The following is a 23,391-nucleotide window of genomic DNA, read 5'->3' as shown; positions in this document are numbered from 1 at the left end:
CCAGACAGTCTGAGTGGAGCCACTAAGATTGTTGTTGCTTGTTCATAGTTCTGTTTCTCACATTAAAGCATTAACTCTATTAACTTCTATTTTTAGAAATAGTGTTTTAAACCCCAGCAAATTAGTATAAATGTTATAAAACACAAATGCAGTTTATATATATATATGTGTCCCTTTGCCATAGGAAGTTTTGCTGTTTAAAAATGTGCACACACACACAGACACAAAAATAAAAATCAAAGAACACCAGGGGGTGGGGAAATACCCCAACATGTTCATGAAAACTTCCTGAAAGGTAGTTTTCTAAACTGCAGAACATACAAATTGGTTTTATTCTAAATGCTATTCTTTTTTTCCCGATTTCTCTTCTCTGAGGATATAATTGCAGTGAGTAAGGCAAAATGGATGATGTTAAGTGAGCCACAGTGAATTACATGTAGCAATGTTCTTCATCTGAATGCACGTCCAGACATTGCTGTCTCCTTGAGGAGAAAGCAGAGAAAACTTGGTGAAAACTTATTGTGAAATAAAGCATGGAAAAACACCAGCAGTCAGCGTTAGATGAACATATAGAAATATTTAAACTGTTATTTGAAAACGTTTTTTAATGATCCTGCAGAGTAACTCAAGCTTCCCTGCCTTAATGAACGCTTTGAGCAGATCAATTGCACGCTTGTCAGGAGTGAAGATGGCTTTGGGAAGCATCCACCACCACACGTAGGTTTGGGTGTGCAGAGCACTGCACACACCTACACAGGACACTCCCAGTTGCAAGAGCACTGCACACACCTACACGGGACACTCCCAGTTGCAGAGCCATTCATAGCATCTTTGGTGCAAACTAAAAATGTGTGTGGGTGAAATAAATACACACTGTAAACCAAAAGCGTTACGCATCTCCTGACGGTGCCAGGAGCTCTGGGAGGGATGCTGTCCGCAGGCCTCGCAGCTCTTGCAAAGAGTGCTTGTACAGGCACACTCTGTGAGAGAGTGCTGTGAAAGACATGCTCAGCTTCGGAAATAGGAGACTTCTTATATCCAGTACAAAATAGAGAACAGTTGGTGTGTGATGGCAGTGGGAGAGTGTGCATCAAGACGTTATTAAGCTAATTTGAGATTTCAGCTATATAGCTCAGACATTTGCTATTTTTATACAGATAGGTTAATTTATTAATTTTTTTTAAAAGAAGACATCAAGTTCTCTGCTGTGGGGAGACAGTTATAATAGATTCAGGGTGTTAAATATCTATTATGAAGACTATAATGTTTAAATTTTATGATTTTTTCCCATTAGTAAGTTGCAAATCCTTAATTTCACATATCTTTCCAAAATAGAACAAATGAACTAAGGCACTAAGATATCTGGCTAAATAGTGTCTCCCCTCTGCTGAACTTGGTCCAACATTGAACTAGTGTGTGGTGTTATAATCTCTCGCAGGCTACCCTGAGCAAGGAACATGAGCGAGCACAGTCCTGCATTCAGTAAGAATCCAGCTGTGTGGTCACACGTTATGTTTGCTATGGAATAGAAGTTTCCTATGGCATGAGGGATTGCAGAACTAAACATTTAATTAGCATGCTGAGGTCATACTTCATCTACGTGTTCAGCAAAGATGTGTTCATTTTATGCCTGCAGACTGTTGCTAGCTAACTTATGAGTGACTGGGAGGTGAGCATAAACTGCTAAATTTGGAGATTTTTTTTAGCAGACTGTATAAGAATTCAAGTATTTGCTTTATTTAGTAATTTACAGTTTCTGCTCAAGCAGGACCTAAAGCACGTTCAGTAACACAGTGATGCCAGAAGCATGCCATGAATTTGTTCCCTGTGTTAACGTATTTGTAATCACTGTAACGTGTTATGTCAATAGTATAAATGCCTTTTGAAGTTTGAATATCTACTTACAGCTGAAATTTAGCTATGTTTTTGTTATTTAGGGGAAATGTGCAAGTTCTTGACAACTAGCTATGCTGTTGCAGTGGACTGGGCTCCTTGCAGACCTTTCGTGGATTTGAAATCTTAAATCAAAGGGACATTTAGAAAGGAAAAAAAAATGTCTCATAAGTGTTATAGAAATCATGGAACACTTGGATTTCCTTTTTGAAAGGATAGATAAGAAAACAGAACTCATGTCTAAAACAAGAATGGGATTGTACCAGGCCAATGGCTTAACTGATGTGCTTACCTGCAAATTGTTAGAAGGGATAAGCAAACAAAACAAAACAAACAAAAAAGCAAAAAGGAAGCAAACAAACCCCCATAATGCAGGCAGAAAATACAAAATTTATTGAAGTCTTCCCTTTCAATTGGCGGTCGATCCTCATTAATGGAATTTATAGAACTGCTAGAACTGCTTTTTCCTAAATCTTTTTTTCTTTTTTTAATACTAGCATGGAAAAAAAAAAATTTTAATGAAAGTGGGGAAAAAATTAGAAGACAAGTGACTGGGGAGTGTCTTAATCTTAGGCAATGAAACAAATCTGTATTAAAAATAGGCAAGTTTCATAGCGGCTTTGCTGAAATCTAAAAATGCTTTGATGGTGTTCAGTTGGGAACCAGATGAGTCATACAAAAACCTTGGCTATGACTGCTTGTATTTTGTGATGTGTTAAAGCAGGAACACCTGTCAGGAAGGAGTCAGTCTTAAGTTTAATTTTTTCGTTGTTTGACAAAAAAAAGGTTTCTATTCATTTAGTGGGAATTGAGTTTTTTGCCATTCGTTTAACAGGATTTCATGGTACATTCAGGATTTGAGTAAATCAGACTGATAGAAGCTTGCTTTGTATTCAGTTTTAAAGAGGTTGTCTTTACCATTCTTATTTCTAATTTTTTTAAGCAGGCATTTGTGTAAATATGTCTTGTGAAGATATCAACCTCAGTCTTACAGTTTAATTGTATGATGTTATTAACACAGTTAAAATCATTACTCAGGGCTGTAACAAATTTAGGGGTTGATTTAAGAATTCTTTTAATTACATTGAAAAATCTTTAAAATATTAGAGTTACAGAAACTGTAGTTCAGTATGCAAAAGTATTTTATTCAATCTCTGAAGTTAATCTAGAAATCACCCAGATTCCGACACTGTTAACAAATTGGTTCCATAGGATTATGAAATGTCTGCACATTACCTATTTGAATTTGTGTTGAAATATTTATTCCTGGTTTGAAACAAGTTTGTTACTGTAGGGCAGACAGAACATGTTATACAAGTGAAGTCAGCTGTATTTCTCATACACCCATGGTGTAACACAAATTGATAGCTTTGATACCAGCCTTCGTACTTGATTGATGTGTTATTTGTTTTGGCAGGGGTATTGTTTTTAAGATCTTCCTCTTTCCATGCCATGGTCTCCCTGTTGGCTTTCTCACCCAGTTCACTGCTCAGCATAACCGCAGTTGTACTGTGCGGCTCTCAGGGCACTGCTGGGGTGGAACAAGCACCTGGGAGTAGGAGGCAAGGGATGATGCTTGAGCTGGCACTTAAGCTGCGAGAAATGAACATCAAACAATGTCTGTATTTCATCTAAAATCAAGTACTTAGATCTGTGGAAGAATTTTGCATAACTGCAAACTAAGGGATTACTATTTATCATTATTGCCTTTTTCATCTTCTTGTCATTTTAAAATAATCAGAATAACCTTTGAAGTTAGGGAAGGTACTGTTTTTCACGTTATATAACTAGCTAAACTAAAGCACAAAAAAAATAAGTAACCTACCTAAGATCAGGTTATTCAGTATCAGAGCCAGAAATAGAACCCAAGTTTCTTTTTGCCTTATGTTTCCAGTTCTGGAAAATACTTCTTTCCTTGAGGGGGGAAAATGCATTCATATGTACATAACATATGCACCTGTGTGCCCTCACACAAGCTGTAGTTATTTATGTGAAGAAGGTTACTTCAGCTAATACCTTGGAAGCAGAAGCTATGTATCAGTGGAAGCTATTGATCTCGATAGAGTCCTCTTAGGTGAAAGTCTTTCTCCTCACCACATCTTTCCAACCATTTCAGCTTCTGCCCTGCCGAGTGTTGGATATGCTTCTTTCTTCTTCTGACATGCTTTGTTGTGCTTGCTGCGTTTCCTTTGCAGTTCTTCTCTTAATTTCCTTCTACTTAAGGATGTCCCCGAATAGCTACATCTCATATCTGTGAAGTATCTGAGAAGGAGGTTCTTCCTGCCCAGAAGCTGACTAAATCTCCATTTTAAGCAAGGGTGTAAGGATGCAGGAAAATAACCCTTACGAAAGTTTCTCAGCTGGGGAGGAGATGTCTTTCAGCAGGAGGCAGGAGGGGTTTGGCTGCTCTGCTGGCTTCCTGTGCTCACAGGTGATGGTGGCCAAGGGCGAGCAAGTGGCTTCTGATGTGATGGTGAGCTGGATGGGAGCAGAACGGGGAATGGGAGTGTGAGAGAGAGACTAAGATGCACTGATGCTGACTGAGCATGAGTGCCTAGGTCTCAAGTAAAGGAAGGAAAGATACCGTTCGCTGCATTTCTTGGGGATCCTGGAACAAGGAAGGAGGGGCATTTTTGGCAGGTCCCGTCTTCTGCCTTTCTGCTTCGTCTTTCAATTCCTTCTAATGTTTTTATCTTACGCCATGTTTCCCCGATGAGCTAGTACATTAGGGGAGAGGAACAGTAATAGTTATCATCTTAATATTAAGAAAAAACTTCTTAAAGCCCTTAAAAAGAAATCTGGTAAAAGTTAGAAATTATATGGCCATGTAGAGAAGATAACTAGGAAAAATAGGGGTGTATGAGTGACTATTAAGGGGAAAATGAGGCATGCACTTTCATGTTAGACTTTGTCCTTTTAAGTAATGATAGGAGAAGCTGGAGCAGATGCATACTTTTTGGAATACAATGTGTTGTTTGAATTGGCATTAGCCAGGCAAACACAGTCTCTAGTAACCATGAGCTTTACTAAAATGGCAGACAGGTTTAACTCGTAGCTTTGTAGAACCTACTTTCAAATCTAAAATCGCAAAACCACGTACATACAAGAATGAAATACTATACTGAGTTGTATTGAAAGTGCAGAAAAAATGTTATTGGGTAAGTCAGAAGAGCAAAATTTTAGTACTAAAATATTTGCTAAATTTAAGGATTACAGCTGAGGATTACAGCATTAATCTGATTTGGGACATGAAGTCTGAAATACCAGGGCAGAAACCAGAAGTGTAATGAAAGGTTTTATCAGAAACTCATTCTCACCATCTCTTTTTTGTATCGATTTTTTAAAAAATGTGAATAGATTAGTTGCCTAAAATTGTGCTCTAATCAAGATTTTGTTGCACAGTTCAGGTAATGATTTTGGAATAAGCACACCATACAGTCATGTCTGATAAATCACTTCATTTTTATGCGTATAGCTAAGTCTAACAGAGGGGGGGGAAAAATCCTGTTTTTTTTTTTTTTTAATGTCAGAGTTGTCCGGCCTTATTAGCAGGACGCTAGCTCTGCATTACCTTTCCCCAAGCAGAGCAGGAGCAGGCTGGGAAAGCAGCAACACAGCTTTGCCTTCTCCGCGGCAGCCCCAGACAAAGGCAAGCGTCGCGCGGAAGCAGACAGCGCGCCTCCAGCCTCGGCCACGGCCTGGCTCCATGCTCTGTAAACAGCAACATCCGAGGCTCCAGCACGGCAGACAGCGGCTGCCCGTCTGATGTGCACGTAGGAAGCGCCTGCTTGTACAGGCCCAGCCGCCGCGCTGCCAGGCCTTGGCTCTGCCTTCCCACTGAGGAGTTATTGGCAAGGGGCGAGCGGGGCATTACAGGAGCGAGGGGAGCTCCACCAAGTCACGGACGGTGGTCCTGAGCCCCACAGCTAGTGCGGAGAGGAGACGTACAGGCACACCAGCTCACAGCTGCCATTTTTTAAATAAGGAATTTCTGGGGTTTTGTTTGCATGCCTGTATGAGAATAGGCATTTTAGTGTTTTGATGTCATTTTTGTGCTATATTTTTAGTGTTGCAATATGTCTGGGAATATTATGAATATGAAATATTTAGCTATTGAGCCAGCTGGATTTGAAATAACTTAAAATAACTTTAAAGAGACTTTATGAAGTACTCGTTTTTCTCTGTGGCAGCACATGGATTTTTTTTGTTCCAGTGCTATTGCAGACACTGGACAAGTGCCATTACGTTAAAGCTAGTGTTACCATTTGGTATAATAAGGAGGAAGACCTGTGGGTCCAAGATCAATATAAGGGGATAATGTAAATGTTTTTTTCATCCTTCCTGTTAAAAAATAATAAGAATTCATGGCTATTTTATTTTGATGTGGAAGATGTTCCTGGTTTGTGGTTGAGTGTACAAGTGCTTTCAGTTAAGCATGAAAGCAAGGCTCAGGTCTACTCAAGTGCAGTTTGCTTAAAGAAGCCAGGTATTTCTTTTTCTCTCTGAGGTAACTAAATGTTTAGCTATGTCTAGGGAACTTCAGTAAGATAATCTAAATTTGGTTTTGACTTTGAATTGCTGTTATTTATATATACGTCGTGATTCTAAGGGGCTATTCAGTAGTGTTAGAAATGACACTGAAAATGCCTGAAATTACAGAAGAAAAGGCAGAAAGAGAAGTTGGGTTGGGTTTTTATCTACTCAGGAGTTATTTCTCCAGAAATATGACAGGCTACTAATTCATGTCTCTGTATCTACTCATCAAAGGAAGAGCCGTTAGGGATTGCATAACCCACTTCTCTGCCAAATAAATTACCACACAAGCTTCATTTTTAAATTTCATGTATCAGTGCAGCCTTCAGTTTTCAAAACAAACTAAAAAGGTGAATCTAATGCACGAAGCCTGGATCCAGCTCAGGTGCTTGCTAACAGTTGCTTCCCTGGAGAAGGACAGAGGCTTGGGAAGGGTTTCCACCTCTCTGACTGCTCGGGCACAGGGACAGAGGGAGCCCTCTTCAAGAAAAAGCCCAGAGAGCTCAAATCCAACTTGTAGTTTCTGACAGCAGGTTTTCAAACACAGATCTGCCCAACTTCTAGCTGTACCAGGATTCTTCTGGAGCATGCTGTGGAAAAAAAATACAGTTTGGGCTGTGAAGTTTATGTTTTCAGGCATTCTCTGAGCAGCAGAGGGGGATCTGTCATGCATTGTTACCAGGTCGGGATGTTCCTGCAGGTCTTTTGGGAATATGGTGCTCTGTTAGAGCCCAAGTTCCATGTGTCTATGAGATAACATGAGATTCTGTTCATCTGGGAAAAAGGGATAAAACTGTTAATCTTGCAGATATGGAGAAAATCATGGTAAGGTGTCATAAAGGGCACTTCATAACAATATATATGTATGATTTTATATAAAAATATAAAATCAGTCAAATAGGGTGATGCTAAATGCAAAGGAGAAAAATATTGGTGACTGCTTTCATGTTTTTTGTTTTTGTTTTCAATTACAGGGATGAGTGGAAATAGTGCAAACTTTCTGCTCCACCTAAGCTTTTCAGTGGAATAGAAGCCAAGGATTTTCTCTCAAGTCAAGGGAAAAAACATCCATTTCTAGTTATGAAACAAAATTGCCTTAGGGTTACTGCTTGGCAGGATTGTTTTGTTAAGGAATGTCGCACCATCTCTCACAAAAAATACTGTTCCCATTGTGCTTCTCATCTGTGCCAGCTCTGTATGCTCGATCCTATTCCATAGAAGTTTCCTTGCTAACCTCAGTTATTGTGTATTCAGATGCTTGCAAAAAATGGATGTCAAATGGTGTTCCTTACCTGAACTTTTGTTTGAGTATTGATGGTGGTCACATTGATTGCTATCAGGTGTTTACATTTTACATTGTATCATGTTATTACATTATTTTGACATGGATTTTAATTTTATTAATAACTTGCCAAGTGCTCGCTTCAAATGTACATGTTCCTAAAACAGAATTAAGATAGTGGTGGTTTTAAAGAGTGCACGTATAAAAGTTTAGGTGAATGGCAAAAGTTTTTGGGGAAAAAGGTTCAGGAAATGGTACTTTCTTTCCTTTCACTATCCTCAGCTGTCCATAGGTTTTTATGGAAAAGTAGAAATAGCTCCTGCTGGAGTTCATCGTAGAGGTTTGTAGAGAATAACTTTAAGCTATTCCAGCCTTGTAGTACCAGCTTAGCTAAAGATGTGGGTTTAAATGCATTTAGTTAGATCAGCGTAGAAGACTGTGTGATTGGGATTCTTGTTTTAATGTATAAAAAAACTACCTATGCCTGTGAAATTTGAAAGAGTGATAACGTATGTTTCTTTCTTACAAGCTCTCTACTTAATTCTCTTCTTTCACTTTTTTTTTTCCTGAGATTATTGAATTTAAGATTCATTTAAAATAATTTGAGTAATTTTTGTTATATTGTTTATATTGGAGACATTCTTGTCGCTTCCTCTAGCATGCTGAAGACTGAGCTCTCATGTTTCAGGACGATGCATCAGGAATGAGGTAGTGGTCAATTGGTTGGAAAGAAATATAGATTGTCATCCAGAAAAGTGGACGGAAGAAAAGAATCAGCTAAGTGTTTTGGTTTGCCTGGCATGAACAGCTGGAATACAGCAAGTGCCAAGCAGTTATTTTACACTATGTGGAAGAGTCATAGGACATGTTTGATATAAGTTGTGTGTAGACAGAGTAGATAAACAGATTGTTGTTTGTATATTGTGCACAGATGTTTTGTAAGGAGCCTCAAAGTATTTAAAGCAAAAAAAAAAAAAAATCATTTAAGTAAATGTACCCCTCCCCTCTTTTTAATGAAGAAACTGGAAAATAAATCATACTCACCATGTTGTTATTAACCAGACAGCAAATATAATAAAATTGTAATCTATGGATTACCTTGATATTTGAAGCATTGATAATTGTATATTTTTTCAAGGGACTGAGACCTTGCTGTCATGAAAGTAGTACATGACCACTGTGAGAAGAAACGTGACTTTAAAAGCAAGTAGAATTAATTATACTTGCTAAGTCCCTTTTCCACTTTGCACAGCATATTTGCAGTCATCTGCAGCTGAAGGCCATATTGCCCACACGCTTCATCCTTCCATCTTGCATGGTGTTTATGATTTAAATGTAAAGTTTCCCTCATGCTTCTGATCTCATCCTCCATATCATTAAGATTCCATAATAGAAAAGCAACTTCTGTAACAGATTGGCAATGAACATATTGAATCTATCACATCAAAGAAATAGTTGTAGGATGGCGTTAAGACTCTGCTTCTTTTTAAAGTGATCTGTATGGGCAGATCTTTGAGTCCCTGTGTAATTTTACTGACTTTGATCAGAGTCCATACAGCTGTAGTTGTTTTGAAGAATCTGATGTTACTGTTGTGCTGTGAAGGTTAAAGGATGGTGTTCTCTTTATTTGTTGGAGACTATCATTATTAGTTACTTGGTGGTATGGCAATTTAAATATTATTTTTTTGTGTATTTGCCAACTGTAAGACTATTTGGCTTCTGCAGCATGTTGATACCAGAAATTCCGTGGGAACATAGGTAAATTTTTAAAAACTGGTTTTCATTATATAGAATAATTGTAGTGATTTTCTAACATGTTGTTACACAATACTTATCTAAACTTCAACACACACATTTTCTAGAATTATTTACTACTGTGTGACAGATACACAGCTGTGAGTCATTTACTTGAAAAGTAGGCAGATAATTTTTAAAAATGGAATGAAAAGCTTTAATAGCAATACAGAGCTCTGGTGTAAATTTATGTGCAAATGTCCTTTATTATGTGGCCACCACTTACTTCCAAAATACTGTTTTTAGAATACAAATGTCTGTAGATATTCAGGATTGTTTTCATATTACATATTTATACGTGTGTGTGTATATATATGTATATATATACACATGCATATAGAGTGTGTGTGTCTCTTTAACACTGAGACATTTCAAAGGCTAAGGTTTCATATTCAAATGTTTAAAAGATAAGGAAACAATATAATTGCTTTCCTGGTTCTAAGACCATCCCCTCCTGTGTGTTTATGTTGTGATACAGCCTTTAATTACACAATCAAATATTTCCCCATGGGATTCCTAGTTTTTGAACATTGCTAATGCTCTCTGTCTGTTCTCATAGCTTTCTTGATTGCTTATCATAACAGTGATCTCTTTAGCGTCCCAGGTTTGGTGCCCAGAGGATGAACACCTTGCAGGCAGTGACAAAACAGTGAGCTCTTAGGCTGTCATGCTGAAGCAGCTTTGCATAGCGGTAGAGAAGAGGTTTCAAGACAGTTTTTACTTGCTATAAGCAGGATACTATCCTTTCTGCTTCTGATTTCCCACTCTATACCTTGCAATTTTAATAATAGTATTACAGGCAACAATCTGATGCATAGTGAAGTGGAAAATGTGAAAATTCTGTGTGGGTTCCCACCGGTCCATCTGCCTGGCTGGAATGTTTTACCTTCACAGCATGGACTTTGGCACTTGAACTGACATGAACGTTGATAGCGGTGGGGAGCTGATGCTTCATCTGGAGGGAAGATGCACTGTGGGCGAGGGCCTTAAGGGAGGAATTGTCTGAACGTTTCAGTGTTTGCTGATGGAAAGGGAAGATACTGGAATCCTGCATCCTCTTTCTGGCTCCTAGGGAAGAGTTCTGTAATGTTTACAGGCTCTTTTGACATTGGCCATGATTACCTATTTTTGAACCGGTTTCCTTTGATTTCTCAAAATGTTCCATGGTAATAGGATAAATGCTAATTTTTTCAATATGGAAATAGGAAGCATGCGAAAGACTTTCATTTTTGAAAATTAAATTACAGAGAAATAAAAGAAGAAGCTTCTTCAAGCATAGAAACAGATTGGAATACTTCTGTGTGAATTAATATTACAAACTTATGTTTCTAGTGGCAAGTTAATTGAAGGAAAAATATTATTCCTCATGATGTCATTAGCACCATCAGCATTTTTCTTTCTGCCTCATTTCCGAGGAAAGCTAAGAAAACAGCAGTAGAAAAATTTGCGGGTGGCAATATGGAAGCTTAATTTTAAAAAAATTACCAAAGATACTGTACAAGTGTTTGGCAACTATTATGGCAGAGATGCCTTAGAGGAGAAAGAGAAATGCCTACTGTGGTAAAAGTGCCTGTAGGGAGCAACAGAAGTGCAGGGCCAGGTTCAGCCAGATGACCTGCTTCTAACCAAGTACTAGAAGTGTTAGCCCGCACAGTTTGCTCTGAAATGCATTCTCAGTTATTTGTGTGTGCCTTTGACGAAATTATCTTCCTACATAGCGTCTGTTGTACTCGGGTTTTGGAACAGGAGTACAAGCTCAGTACTGATGACGAGGTCAGCACGCTGCTGGGAGCCGTGCTTTGCAGGTTACCAGCTGCTCCCCAGCCAGGAGGAGGTCATCTCTATTTTAATGAGTTGTGGCTTCTCTTTCTCCCTCTCCTTCTCCCTGTCTTTCCTCTTGATATTTGTAGTGATATTCTTTTATGATGGAGTTGGTGGACTTAAGAAGAATATTATGTCTGAAGTAGTGGTAGAAATTAGCAGCTTCAATACAGAACCGTGTATGTGCTGGACGCCTTCTAAATGGCATGGGCATTGGTTATACCTCATTTATTTAACCGGCTGCTGGAAGAGTCAATAGCTCTGGGAGCACTGTTCTCTCTTTCCCACCCAAACAGCCTAACAGGTGGGCTCTTAGGGTGTTTTGGGCCTTGTAACAGCTTTTGTTGATTTTGCTTTTATGTTTCAACTAAATCTGTTTTACATTGGGAAGCTGAAGTAAAGTGTTTTTTTTTTTCTTTATCTCTACAGGAAAAAAAATATAATTAAAAACTCAGAGTGAAAGAAGCAAATGGGCTAACCTCCTTTCAGTTACAGTAACATGAACTTGAAGAAACTTTGCTGATACCTTTTGTGTACAAGTGTCGCTAGAATTTGGCTCAGTAATGAACTCTTTAATCACTAGTTTTCCTAGAGACTGCAGCTAATCCTCTCAGCATGTCTTTCTATGAGTTTATGCTATTGCTTTTTCATGCTATATAGTGAAAATCTCAAGTCCCAGCCTGAAATTTGTGAAATATAGTGGAAGTCTGAAATCCAGTTTGAGATTTCAAGGTAGTGTCACACAGTTTATGTAGTCTCTTCTGTTTGTATTTGCCACTGAAGAAATACACAAATATTGATGATGATCCCAAAAGATCAAATCAGATTGCTGAACAGTAGTTATACATCTTTAAAGTCAGTTCCCATATATATATATATAAGTAAATATCAGGCAGTAAAATAGTCCTTGCTGATAAATGATGGGAAATCATAAGCAGTGCTTTACCCATCCATATTAACTTGAGATGCGTTTTACCACTCTATTGAAATGTTCAGTTACCCTTGTTAAGAAATTAGTATCTATTTATAAAAGTTGCTCAACAGTGTGATGATGGTAATTCATACTGTAGGAATGACTTGGACTATTGGAACAGTTGACAACATTGTTTTAAAATGATTGCAATGGCTCAAGATAAGCCAGTTTAAGATTTGTTAAGAAGCAAGTCTCCTTATATATATTTTTTTATCTGTTGGGTGCCAGGAAAGTTCTTTGCAGATATTTGGTGGATGCACAGGTACCACTACAGATAAAAAGCCTCTCGATGGAATGGTCCATCAAGGAATGAGAATGCAATGATCCTTTTTATCTGTGTTTTTCTACTGCTTATCTCCACAAAACTTTATTTGGGATTTTTTTTTGGTAGCTGTCAGGCCTGCATGATGCAACTGTTCACACGCTTCTAACAGGAGAAAGCAAGTGTGCCAGTAGGGACAGACCTGCTGAGTAACCAGTGCAGCTCAGGGTGCCCTTGCCCTGGGCCATGCCAGGAGCAGAGGAACAGCAAAATCCTGTTCCAGAAGGGAGAAAGGTGACAGAATGATACCAGAGTGGACAGAGATGTGTTGCTAACCCTTTGAATGTAAGAATAGCTATACTAGAACAATCAGGCTTGGGCATTAAATAACATTTGGCAAAGAATTATGGAAACGGTTACTGTATGTATGGCAATGGGAAGGTTGTGAATGGCTACACACTAATTGTGTGGTCAAGCAAAATACAGCTGATGTTACAGCAAAAAGCTCAGCCCCTCAAAACCTACATTTTCTTAATGCTGAGATGGTGCTAGGCATCAAAGGCCTAGCTGACACAAATATATATATATTTATATATATACATACATATATATATGTAACATATATATATAAAGATAAGCCAAGAAAATATAAATTATGATTAAGCAATTCAATTCACAAAAAAAATAGAAAAGTCAAAATTAGAATTTCCATGCCAGCAATTATTCATCTTCTTACACTGTAATAGTATTTCATACTGCTTTGTTATAACATAAGGTCCCTTTATGATGTTGTGCTTTTAAAATATATATAATGTCTATAAATGTACATACTCTGAATTCATAATTTAGATAACAATTATAACTTTTATTTTTTAATCTCCACACAACAGAAGTCCCACCTATTATTGCACAGTATAGTGCTCTGTGGCAATAGTTTATTTTCTTAGTGAAACTCTATTTTACCAAAACTGATAGTGATGGCATTTCTTTTGACAGAACAACTTTAAATTTGATGGTGTCATGATTACCATGAACTCTCTCTTATTTAAAGGATTTATCAGATATGAAGTGTGTGTTATTTTTGATGGGTAATTTTTCAGGTGCTTCTCAAATGTGAAACTCCCTGTTTTTTTTTTTTTAACCAGCTTTTTAGTATTTCCACTTACCATTACAGTTTCATAAGAATAGAAGGTGATGCCTTTTAAACTTTTCTCTTCTTATCTGTTTCTTTGATGTCTGTCCACACTGGGAATTTGAATAAATGAATCATGTTTAATTTCTCTTAAAAGCGGTTCAAGCAGAATGAATTTGTCTGTTTATTCAGCTAGTGTAGACTGGGATAAATTTTAATTCAGTCTCATCTAAAAATTTACCCAATGTTTAAGCCTTGTATCATTATATATTTCATGGATTTAGAATAGCTAGGTCTCATTACAGTCTTTTAAGGAGTACTTTTAGCAATATATGACAAGTTTAAACATAGTTCCCAAACTTGGCTTTAAAGCCAAGTCTTGTAATGCCACATTCCAGTGATTCAATCTGCAGTAATGAATTTCTATATTAAAGTGGCTGAATTTTTATGTGCCTGAAAGAAGCAAGACTGGGGTCTCAGGGGGAATAGCACCAGGCTAACCATTTAAGACACTAATGATTTTTTTTTCATGAACACTCCCCCCCCCCTTCCCCAACAAGAACAAAAAAAATAGAGAGATACATTTTGGCAAAAATCATATTTGATTAAAAAAAAAAACCAACTCAGTGAAACTACTTATTTAATTTTCAGTTTTCCATTGTTGTTTCAGGTTGTCTGATATTGTACAGTTTGTCTGTCTTTGTGAATTAAGTAAAGAGAATCATATTAAAAATGATCCAAGCACTGACACAATTTTAAAAAAATTTTGAAATACAAATAGGAAACATTATTCATCACATCGCAGCATTACCACCAAATTATACTTTAAACCTTACTCTGACCCTAACTTGACCTTACTCTGACCTATCTCTAACTGTATCTCTAACTCTACCTTTACCCTTACTCCAACTCTAACTCTACCTTGACTCTAACTCTACCTTTAACTCTAACTACCTTTACTCTAACTCTAACCCTACCTTTACTTTACATTTACTCTAACTTTAATTTTACTCTTTTTACTCTGACTTTAACTTTACTCTAACTACCTTTACTTTTACTCTAACCCTACATTTACTCTACATTTACGCTAACTTTTTATCTCTTACTCTAACTTTACTCTAACTTTACTCTAACTTTACTCTAACTTTACTCTAACTTTACTCTAACTTTACTCTAACTTTACTCTAACTTTACTCTGACTTTACTCTGACTTTACTCTGACTTTACTCTGACTTTACTCTGACTTTACTCTGACTTTACTCTGACTTTACTCTGACTTTACTCTAACTTTACTCTAACTTTAACTTTACTCTAACTTTACTCTAACTTTACTCTAACTTTACTCTAACTTTACTCTAACTTTACTCTAATTCTAACTTTACTCTAACTTTTTATCTCTTAAGCTAACTTTACTCTAACTTTAACTTTAACTTTCATTTTAACTTTGCTCCAACCTGAACTCCAACTTTGCTCCAACCTGAACTCTGTCTCTAACTCTGTCTCTAACTGTCTCTGTCTGTCTCTTTGTCTCTTTGTCTCTTTGTCTGTCTCTTTGTCTGTCTCTAATTCCCTTTACTTTTACTCTAATCTTACCTTTACTCTACATTTACTCTAGCTTTAATTTTATTCTAACTTTAACTCTACCTTTACTCTTACTCCAACCCGAACTCTAACTCTGACTTTACTCTGACTTTACTCCAACCCGAAATCTAACTTTACTCTAACTTTACTCCAACCCAAACTCTAACGTTACTCTAACTTTACTCCAACTTTACTCCAACCCGAACTCTAACTTTATCTCTAACTTTAACTTTATCTCTATCTCTACCTTTATCTCCAACTTTATCTCCAACTTTACTCCAACCCGAACTCTAACTTTAATTTTAACTTTACTCCAACCAGAACTCCAACTTTGCTCCAACTTTGCTCCAACTTTGTTCCAACTTTACTCTAACTTTACTCCAACCGAACTCTATCTTAAACTTTGCTCCAACTTTGCTCCAACTTTGCTCCAACTTTGCTCCAACCCGAACCCGAACTTTACCCGAACTTTACCTCTAACTTTACCTCTAACTTTACCTCTAACTTTACCTCTAACTTTACCTCTAACTTTACCTCTAACTTTACCTTCCTTTACTTTTACTCTAATCTTACCTTTACTCTACATTTACTCTAACTTTAACTCTACCTTTACTCTTTCTCCAACCCTAACTCTAACTTTACTCTGACTCCCTTTACTTTTACTCTAACCTTACATGTACTCTACGTTTACTCTAGCTTTAACTTTATTCTAACTTTAACTCTACCTTTACTCTTACTCCAACCCGATCTCTGACTTTACTCTGACTTTACTCCAACTTTATTCTGACTTTACTCCAACCCGAACTCCCAACTTTGCTCCAACTTTGCTCCAACTTTAACTTTACTCCAACCGAACTCTAACTTTAACTGTGCTCCAACTTTGCTCCAACTTTGCTCCAACCCAAACCCTAACTTTACCCTAACTTTACCCTAACTTTACCCTAACTAACTTTATCTCAACTTTATCTCTAACTTTAATTCCCTTTACTTTTACTGTAACCTTACCTTTACTCTACATTTATTCTAGCCTTAACTTTATTCTAACTTTACCTCTACCTTTACTCTTACTCCAACCTGAACTCTTACTCTGACTTTACTCCAACCTGAACTCTTACTCTGACTTTACTCCAACCCGAACTCCATCTTTACACCATCTTTACTCCATCTTTACTCCATATTTACCCCAACACGAACTCTAACTTTATCTATAACTTTACTCCAACTTTACTCCAACCCGAACTCTAACTTTACCCTAACTTTATCTCCAACTTTATCTCCAACTTTACTCCAACCCGAACTCAAACTTTACTCTTATTTTAACTTTGCTCCAACCCGAACTCCAACTTTACTCCAACTTTGTTCCAACTTTACGCTAACTTTACTCCAACCAAACTCTAACTTCAACTTTATCTCCAACTTTATCTCCAACCCGAACTCTAACTTTACTCTAACTTTACTCCAACCCGAACTCTAACTTTACTGTAACTTTACTCCAACTTTACGCCAACCCGAACTCTAACTTTATCTCCAACTTTATCTCCAACTTTATCTCCAACTTTATCTCCAACTTTACTCCAACCCGAACTCTAACTTTACTCTAATTTTAACTGTACTCCAACTTTGCTCCAACTTTGCTCCAACTGTGCTCCAACTTTACTCCAACCGAACTCTAACTTTAACTTTGCTCCAACTTTGCTCCTACCCGAACTCTAACTTTACTCTAACTTTACCGTAGCTTTACCCTAACTTTACCCTAACTTTACTCTAACTTTATCTCTAACTTTAACTTTATCTCTAACTTTAACTCCCTTTACTTTTACTCTAATATTACCTTTACTCTACATTTACTCTAACTTTATTCTAACTTTAACTCTACCTTTACTCTTTCTCCAACCTGAACTCTAACTCTACCTTTACTCTGACTCCCTTTACTTTTACTCTAACTTTACATTTACTCTACGTTTACTCTAGCTTTAACTTTTTTCTAACTTTAACTCTACCTTTACTCTTACTCCAACCCGAGCTCTGCCTTTACTCTTACTTTACTCCAACTTTACTCCAACCCGAACTCTAACATTACTGTAACTTTACTCCAACCTGAACTCTAACTTTACTCCAACCTGAACTCTGACTTTACTCCAACTTTGTTCCAACTTTACTCTAACTTTAATCCAACCGAACTCTAACTTTGCTGCAACCCAAACTCTACATTTACTCCAACTTTACTGCAACCCGAACTCTGACTTTACCCTAACTTTACCCTAACTTTATCTCCAACTTTACTCCAACCTGAACTCCAACTTTACTCCAACTTTACTCCAACTTTGTTCCAATGTTACTCTAACTTTACTCCAACCGAACTCTAACTTTGCTCCAACCTGACCTCTAACTTTACTCTAACTTTGCTGCAACCCGAACTCTGACTTTACCCTAACTTTACCCTAACTTTATCTCCAACTTTACTCCAACCCGTGCTCCAACCCGTGCTCCAACTTTGCTCCAACTTTGTTCCAACTTTACTCTAACTTTACTCCAACCGTACTCTAACTTTGCTCCAACTTTGCTCCAACCCGAACTCGAACTTTACCCGAACTTTACCCGAGCTTTACCTCTAACTTTACCTCTAGCTTTAACTCCCTTTACTTTTACTCTAATCTTACCTTTACTCTACATTTACTCTAACTTTATTCTAACTTTAACTCTACCTTTACTCTTTCTCCAACCCAAACTCTAACTCTAACTTTACTCTGACTCCCTTTACTTTTACTCTAACCTTACATTTACTCTACGTTTACTCTAGCTTTAACTTTATTCTAACTTTAACTCTACCTTTATTCTTACTCCAACCCGATCTCTGACTTTACTCCAACTTTACTCCAACCCGAACTCTAACTTTACTGTAACTTTACTCCAACCTGAACTCTAACTTTACTCCAACCCGAACTCTGACTTTATCTCCAACTTTATCTGCAACTTTATCTCCAACTTTATCTCCAACTTTACTCCAACCTGAACTCTGACTTTACTCCAACTTTACTCCAACTTTGTTCCAACTTTAACTTTACTCCAACCGAACTCTAACTTTAACTTTGCTCCAACTTTGCTCCAACCCGAACTCTGACTTTACTCCAAATTTACTCCAACTTTGTTCCAACTTTACTCCAACCGAACTCTAACTTTAACTTTGCTCCAACTTTGCTCCAACCCGAACTCTAACTTTACTCTAACTTTACTCCAACTTTACTCCAACCCGATCTCTGACTTTACCCTAACTTTATCTCTAACTTTATCTCCAACTTTACTCCAACTTTACGCCAACCCGAACTCTAACTTTATCCTAACTTTATCTCCAACTTTATCTCCAACTTTATCTCCAACTTTATCTCCAACCCGAACTCTAACTTTACCCTAACTTTACTCCAACCCGAACTCTAACTTTATCCTAACTTTATCTCCAACTTTATCTCCAACTTTATTCCAACCCGAACTCTAACTTTACTCTAATTTTAACTGTACTCCAACTTTGCTCCAACTTTGCTCCAACTTTACTCCAACCGAACTCTAACTTTAACTTTGCTCCAACTTTGCTCCTACCCGAACTCTAACTTTACCCGAACTTTACCCGAACTTTACCCGAACTTTACCCGAACTTTACCCGAACTTTACCCGAACTTTACCCGAACTTTACCCGAACTTTACTCTAACTTTATCTCTAACTTTAACTCCCTTTACTTTTACTCTAATCTTACCTTTACTCTACATTTACTCTAACTTTAACTCTACCTTTACTCTTTCTCCAACCTGAACTCTAACTCTACCTTTACTCTGACTCCCTTTACTTTTACTCTAACTTTACATTTACTCTACATTTACTCTAGCTTTAACTTTTTTCTAACTTTAACTCTACCTTTACTCTTACTCCAACCCGAGCTCTGACTTTACTCTTACTTTACTCCAACTTTACTCCAACCTGAACTCTAACGTTACTGTAACTTTACTCCAACCTGAACTCTAACTTTACTCCAACCCGAACTCTGACTTTATCTCCAACTTTATCTCCAACTTTATCTCCAACTTTACTCCAACTTTACTCCAAGCTGAACTCTGACTTTACTCCAACTTTGTTCCAACTTTACTCTAACTTTAATCCAACCGAACTCTAACTTTGCTGCAACCCGAACTCTACATTTACTCCAACTTTACTGCAACCCGAACTCTGACTTTACCCTAACATTACCCTAACTTTACCCTAACTTTATCTCCAACTTTACTCCAACCTGAACTCCAACTTTACTCCAACTTTACTCCAACTTTGTTCCAATGTTACTCTAACTTTACTCCAACCGAACTCTAACTTTGCTCCAACCCGACCTCTAACTTTACTCCAACTTTGCTGCAACCCGAACTCTGACTTTACCCTAACTTTACCCTAACTTTATCTCCAACTTTACTCCAACTTTACTCCAACCCGTGTTCCAACTTTGCTCCAACTTTGCTCCAACCCGAACTCGAACTTTACCCGAACTTTACCCGAACTTTACCTGAACTTTACCCGAACTTTACCTCTAACTTTACCTCTAACTTTAACTCCCTTTACTTTTACTCTAATCTTACCTTTACTCTACATTTACTCTAACTTTATTCTAACTTTAACTCTACCTTTACTCTTTCTCCAACCCTAACTCTAACTTTACTCTGACTCCCTTTACTTTTACTCTAACCTTACATGTACTCTACGTTTACTCTAGCTTTAACTTTATTCTAACTTTAACTCTACCTTTACTCTTACTCCAACCCGATCTCTGACTTTACTCTGACTTTACTCCAACCCGAACTCTAACTTTACTGTAACTTTACTCCAACCTGAACTCTGACTTTATCTCCAACTTTATCTCCAACTTTACTCCAACCGAACTCTGACTTTACTCCAACTTTACTCCAACTTTGTTCCAACTTTACTCTAACTTTACTCCAACCGAACTCTAACTTTAACTTTGCTCCAACTTTGCTCCAACCCGAACTCTGACTTTACTCTAACTTTACTCCAACCCAAACTCTAACTTTACTCCAACCTGAACTGTAACTTTAACTTTACTCCAACCCGAACTCTAACTTTACTCCAACTTTACTCCAACCCAATCTCTGACTTTACCCTAACTTTATCTCCAACTTTATCTCCAACTTTACTCCAACCCGAACTCTAACTTTACCCTAACTTTACCCTAACTTTATGTCTAACTTTATCTCCAACTTTACTCCAACCCGAACTCTAACTTTACTCTAATTTTAACTTTACTCCAACCCAAACTCCAACTTTGCTCCAGCTTTGCTCCAACTTCAACTTTACTCCAACCGAACTCTAACTTTAACTTTGCTCCAGCTTTGCTCCAGCTTTGCTCCAACTTTGCTCCAACCCGAACCCTAACTTTACCCTAACTTTACCCTACCTTTACTCTACATTTACTCTTACTATATCTTTCTCCTAACTTTAGCTTTATCTCTAACTTCAACTTTAGCTTTATCTCTAACTTCAACTCTCTTTACCTTTACTCTACCTTTACTCTACCTCTACCGTTGCTCCAATGTTACTCCAATGTTGCTCCAATGTTACTCTAACTTCACTCTAACTTTACTCTAGCTCTAACTCTAGCTCTAACTTTAACTCTACCTTTACTCTAACTCTACCTTTACTCTACCTTTACTCTAACTCTACCTTTAACTCTACCTTTACTCTACACTCTACATTTAGTCTTACTCTAACTTTACTCTAACTTTATTCTAACTTTATCTCTAACTTCAACTCTTAACTTTACCTTTGCTCTCCTTTACTCAAACCCTACCTTTACTCTAACTCTACCTTTGCTCTAACATTGCTCCAATATTACTCCAGCGACACACCAATGATGCCCTAGTGTTGCTCCAATGTTACGCCAACGTTACTCTAACTCTAACTTCACTCTAGCTCTAACTCTAGCTCTAACTTTACTCTAGCTTTACTCTAACTTTAACTCTAACTTTAACTTTACTCTGACTTTACTCAAACTCTACCTTTACCTTTACTCTAACTTTAACTTTACTCTACCTTTACCTTTACTCTAACTTTAACTTTATTCTAACTTTAACTTTACTCTAACTTTACTTTATCTCTAACTTTAACTCTACCTTTATTCTTACTCCAACCTGAACTCTAACTTTACTCCAACTCTAACTTCACTCTAACTTTAACGCTAACTTTAACTCTAACTCTAACTTTACTCTAGCTCTACCTTTAACTCTACTGGTACTCTAACTTTAACTTTACTCTAACTCTATATTTACTCTACCTTTATTCTAACTCTACCTTTACTCTACATTTACTCTTAAAGTTAGACGAAAGTTATAGTAACTTTAACTTTATCTCTAACTTCAACTCTAACTTTACTCTACCTTTACTCTAACCCTACCTTTACTCTAACTCTACCTTTGCTCCAGTGTTGCTCCAACATTACTCCGATGTTGCTCTAATGTTACTCCAACATTACTCTAACTTCACTCTAGCTCTAACTCTAGTTCTAAGTTTACCTTTAACTTTACCCTAACTCTACCTTTACCTTTACTCTACCTTTACTCTAACTCTACCTTTACTCTACATTTACTCTTACTCTAACTTTAACTTTATTCTAACTTTATTTCTAACTTCAACTCTAACTTTACCATTACCTTTACTCTAACCCTACCTTTAACTCTACCTTTGCTCCAATGTTACTCCAGCGTTACATCAATGTTGCTCTAGTGTTACTCCAACATTGCTCTAACTCTAGCTTTACTCTAGCTTTACTCTAGCTTTACTCTAACTTTAACTTTACTCTGACTTTGACTTACTCTGACTTACTCTAACTTTGACTTACTCTAACTTTAACTGTACTCTAACTCTAACTTTAACTTTACTCTAACTTTAACTTTAACTCTTTACTTTCTATCTTTACTTTTATAGACTTTCATTCAGGTGTGGGGTTAAGGTTACAAGGCTGATTCAAAACAGGAAACTTGATTAAGACACTGATAGCAAAGCAAGACTGTATCAGTTTGGCTTTGAATGGCTGTGCTGAACTTACCTAGACAAAAAGAAGACTTGCTTTCGGGTTTTGGTGCCTTTTTCTGTGTGTTGGCAATGAAAGATTGGGGAAAGCTGCAAATGAATGTGCATTCAGCTGTGTTTGAGCTGATCAGCTCCCATAGATTTTAGGAGGAAAAGTAGTTTAGTACAAGTACAATTTTTTTTCTCATTGCTGTAGTAACAATTACATGTTTTATAGCCCTGACTTTTTCAAATTTACAATTAAAGAGTTTTCATTGTGTTTTCTTTCAGATTCTTCTCATTCTTTTCATCGAGATGAGACGATAGTTATTGCCCTTGCATCTGTCTCTGTACTAGCTGTTTTGATTGCTGCTCTGTTCTTTGGATACAGAATGCTTGCAGGTAGTGTTTGATGATCCTATTTTTTTATATTGTTCTTTTGACTGTTTCTCAAAATTTTATTTGTCTTGTCTTCTCTCCCAGTCCCTATTACATGTTTGTATGTAATGCTTCTTTCTCCTCTTTGACATTTTATGATATCCCTTTCATAACGGTTCAGAGAGATTTATAATAATTTCTCTAAGTTGGCATTTTGAGGCTCATTTTTCTTCGACAAATCCTCCACTCAACATAGACAGCTTAAGTGAAGCTGTAAACATGCTTTACACTTACTGCCAATGACATTCAATTATCAAAACGTGTGTAGCAGGTAGCCTTATGTCTGTAGTTACCAGCACCTTCACTACTGATCTTACTGACTCAGAAAAGTTTAGAGGATTCCTTCTTATTTGTTATGTCCACATTATGTGTTTCTACCAAGTCCCAGGTAAGTTTTACTTTTGCTTGTAATATGGCCAAAAAAACCCAAACCCATCCTCAAACTGCCTGATTCCCTTCCCACCCCTCTCCATACAGGAGACCGTAAACAAGGTTTGCACAGTATGAACATGATGGAGGCAGCAGCATCAGAGCCCTCTTTGGATCTGGACAATCTAAAATTATTGGAGGTACATGTTCAACTTGTTTCTTAATCTTCATTTTTATTCAGTGAAAGACTTGTGGT

At 37.2% G+C, this 23,391-nt stretch overlaps 1 protein-coding gene across 1 annotated transcript in view; it reads left to right on the top strand.

Annotated features, from left to right (window-relative positions):
- The window catches only part of BMPR2 (bone morphogenetic protein receptor type 2), a 113,857-nt gene that overhangs the window by 65,239 nt on the left and 25,227 nt on the right, over positions 1-23,391 (top strand). The window contains exons 4-5 of the mRNA XM_083842234.1: positions 22,620-22,730; positions 23,244-23,335. Of these exons, the coding sequence (XP_083698360.1) occupies positions 22,620-22,730; positions 23,244-23,335 (203 nt within the window). The remainder of the gene's footprint in view (positions 1-22,619; positions 22,731-23,243; positions 23,336-23,391) is intronic.

Source organism: Anser anser, assembly GCF_964211835.1.
Source record: "Anser anser genome assembly, chromosome: 6".
NCBI lineage: Eukaryota > Metazoa > Chordata > Aves > Anseriformes > Anatidae > Anser > Anser anser.
Note: the sequence above shows the minus strand (reverse complement) of the source record. Positions and strands in the feature narration are given on the sequence as shown.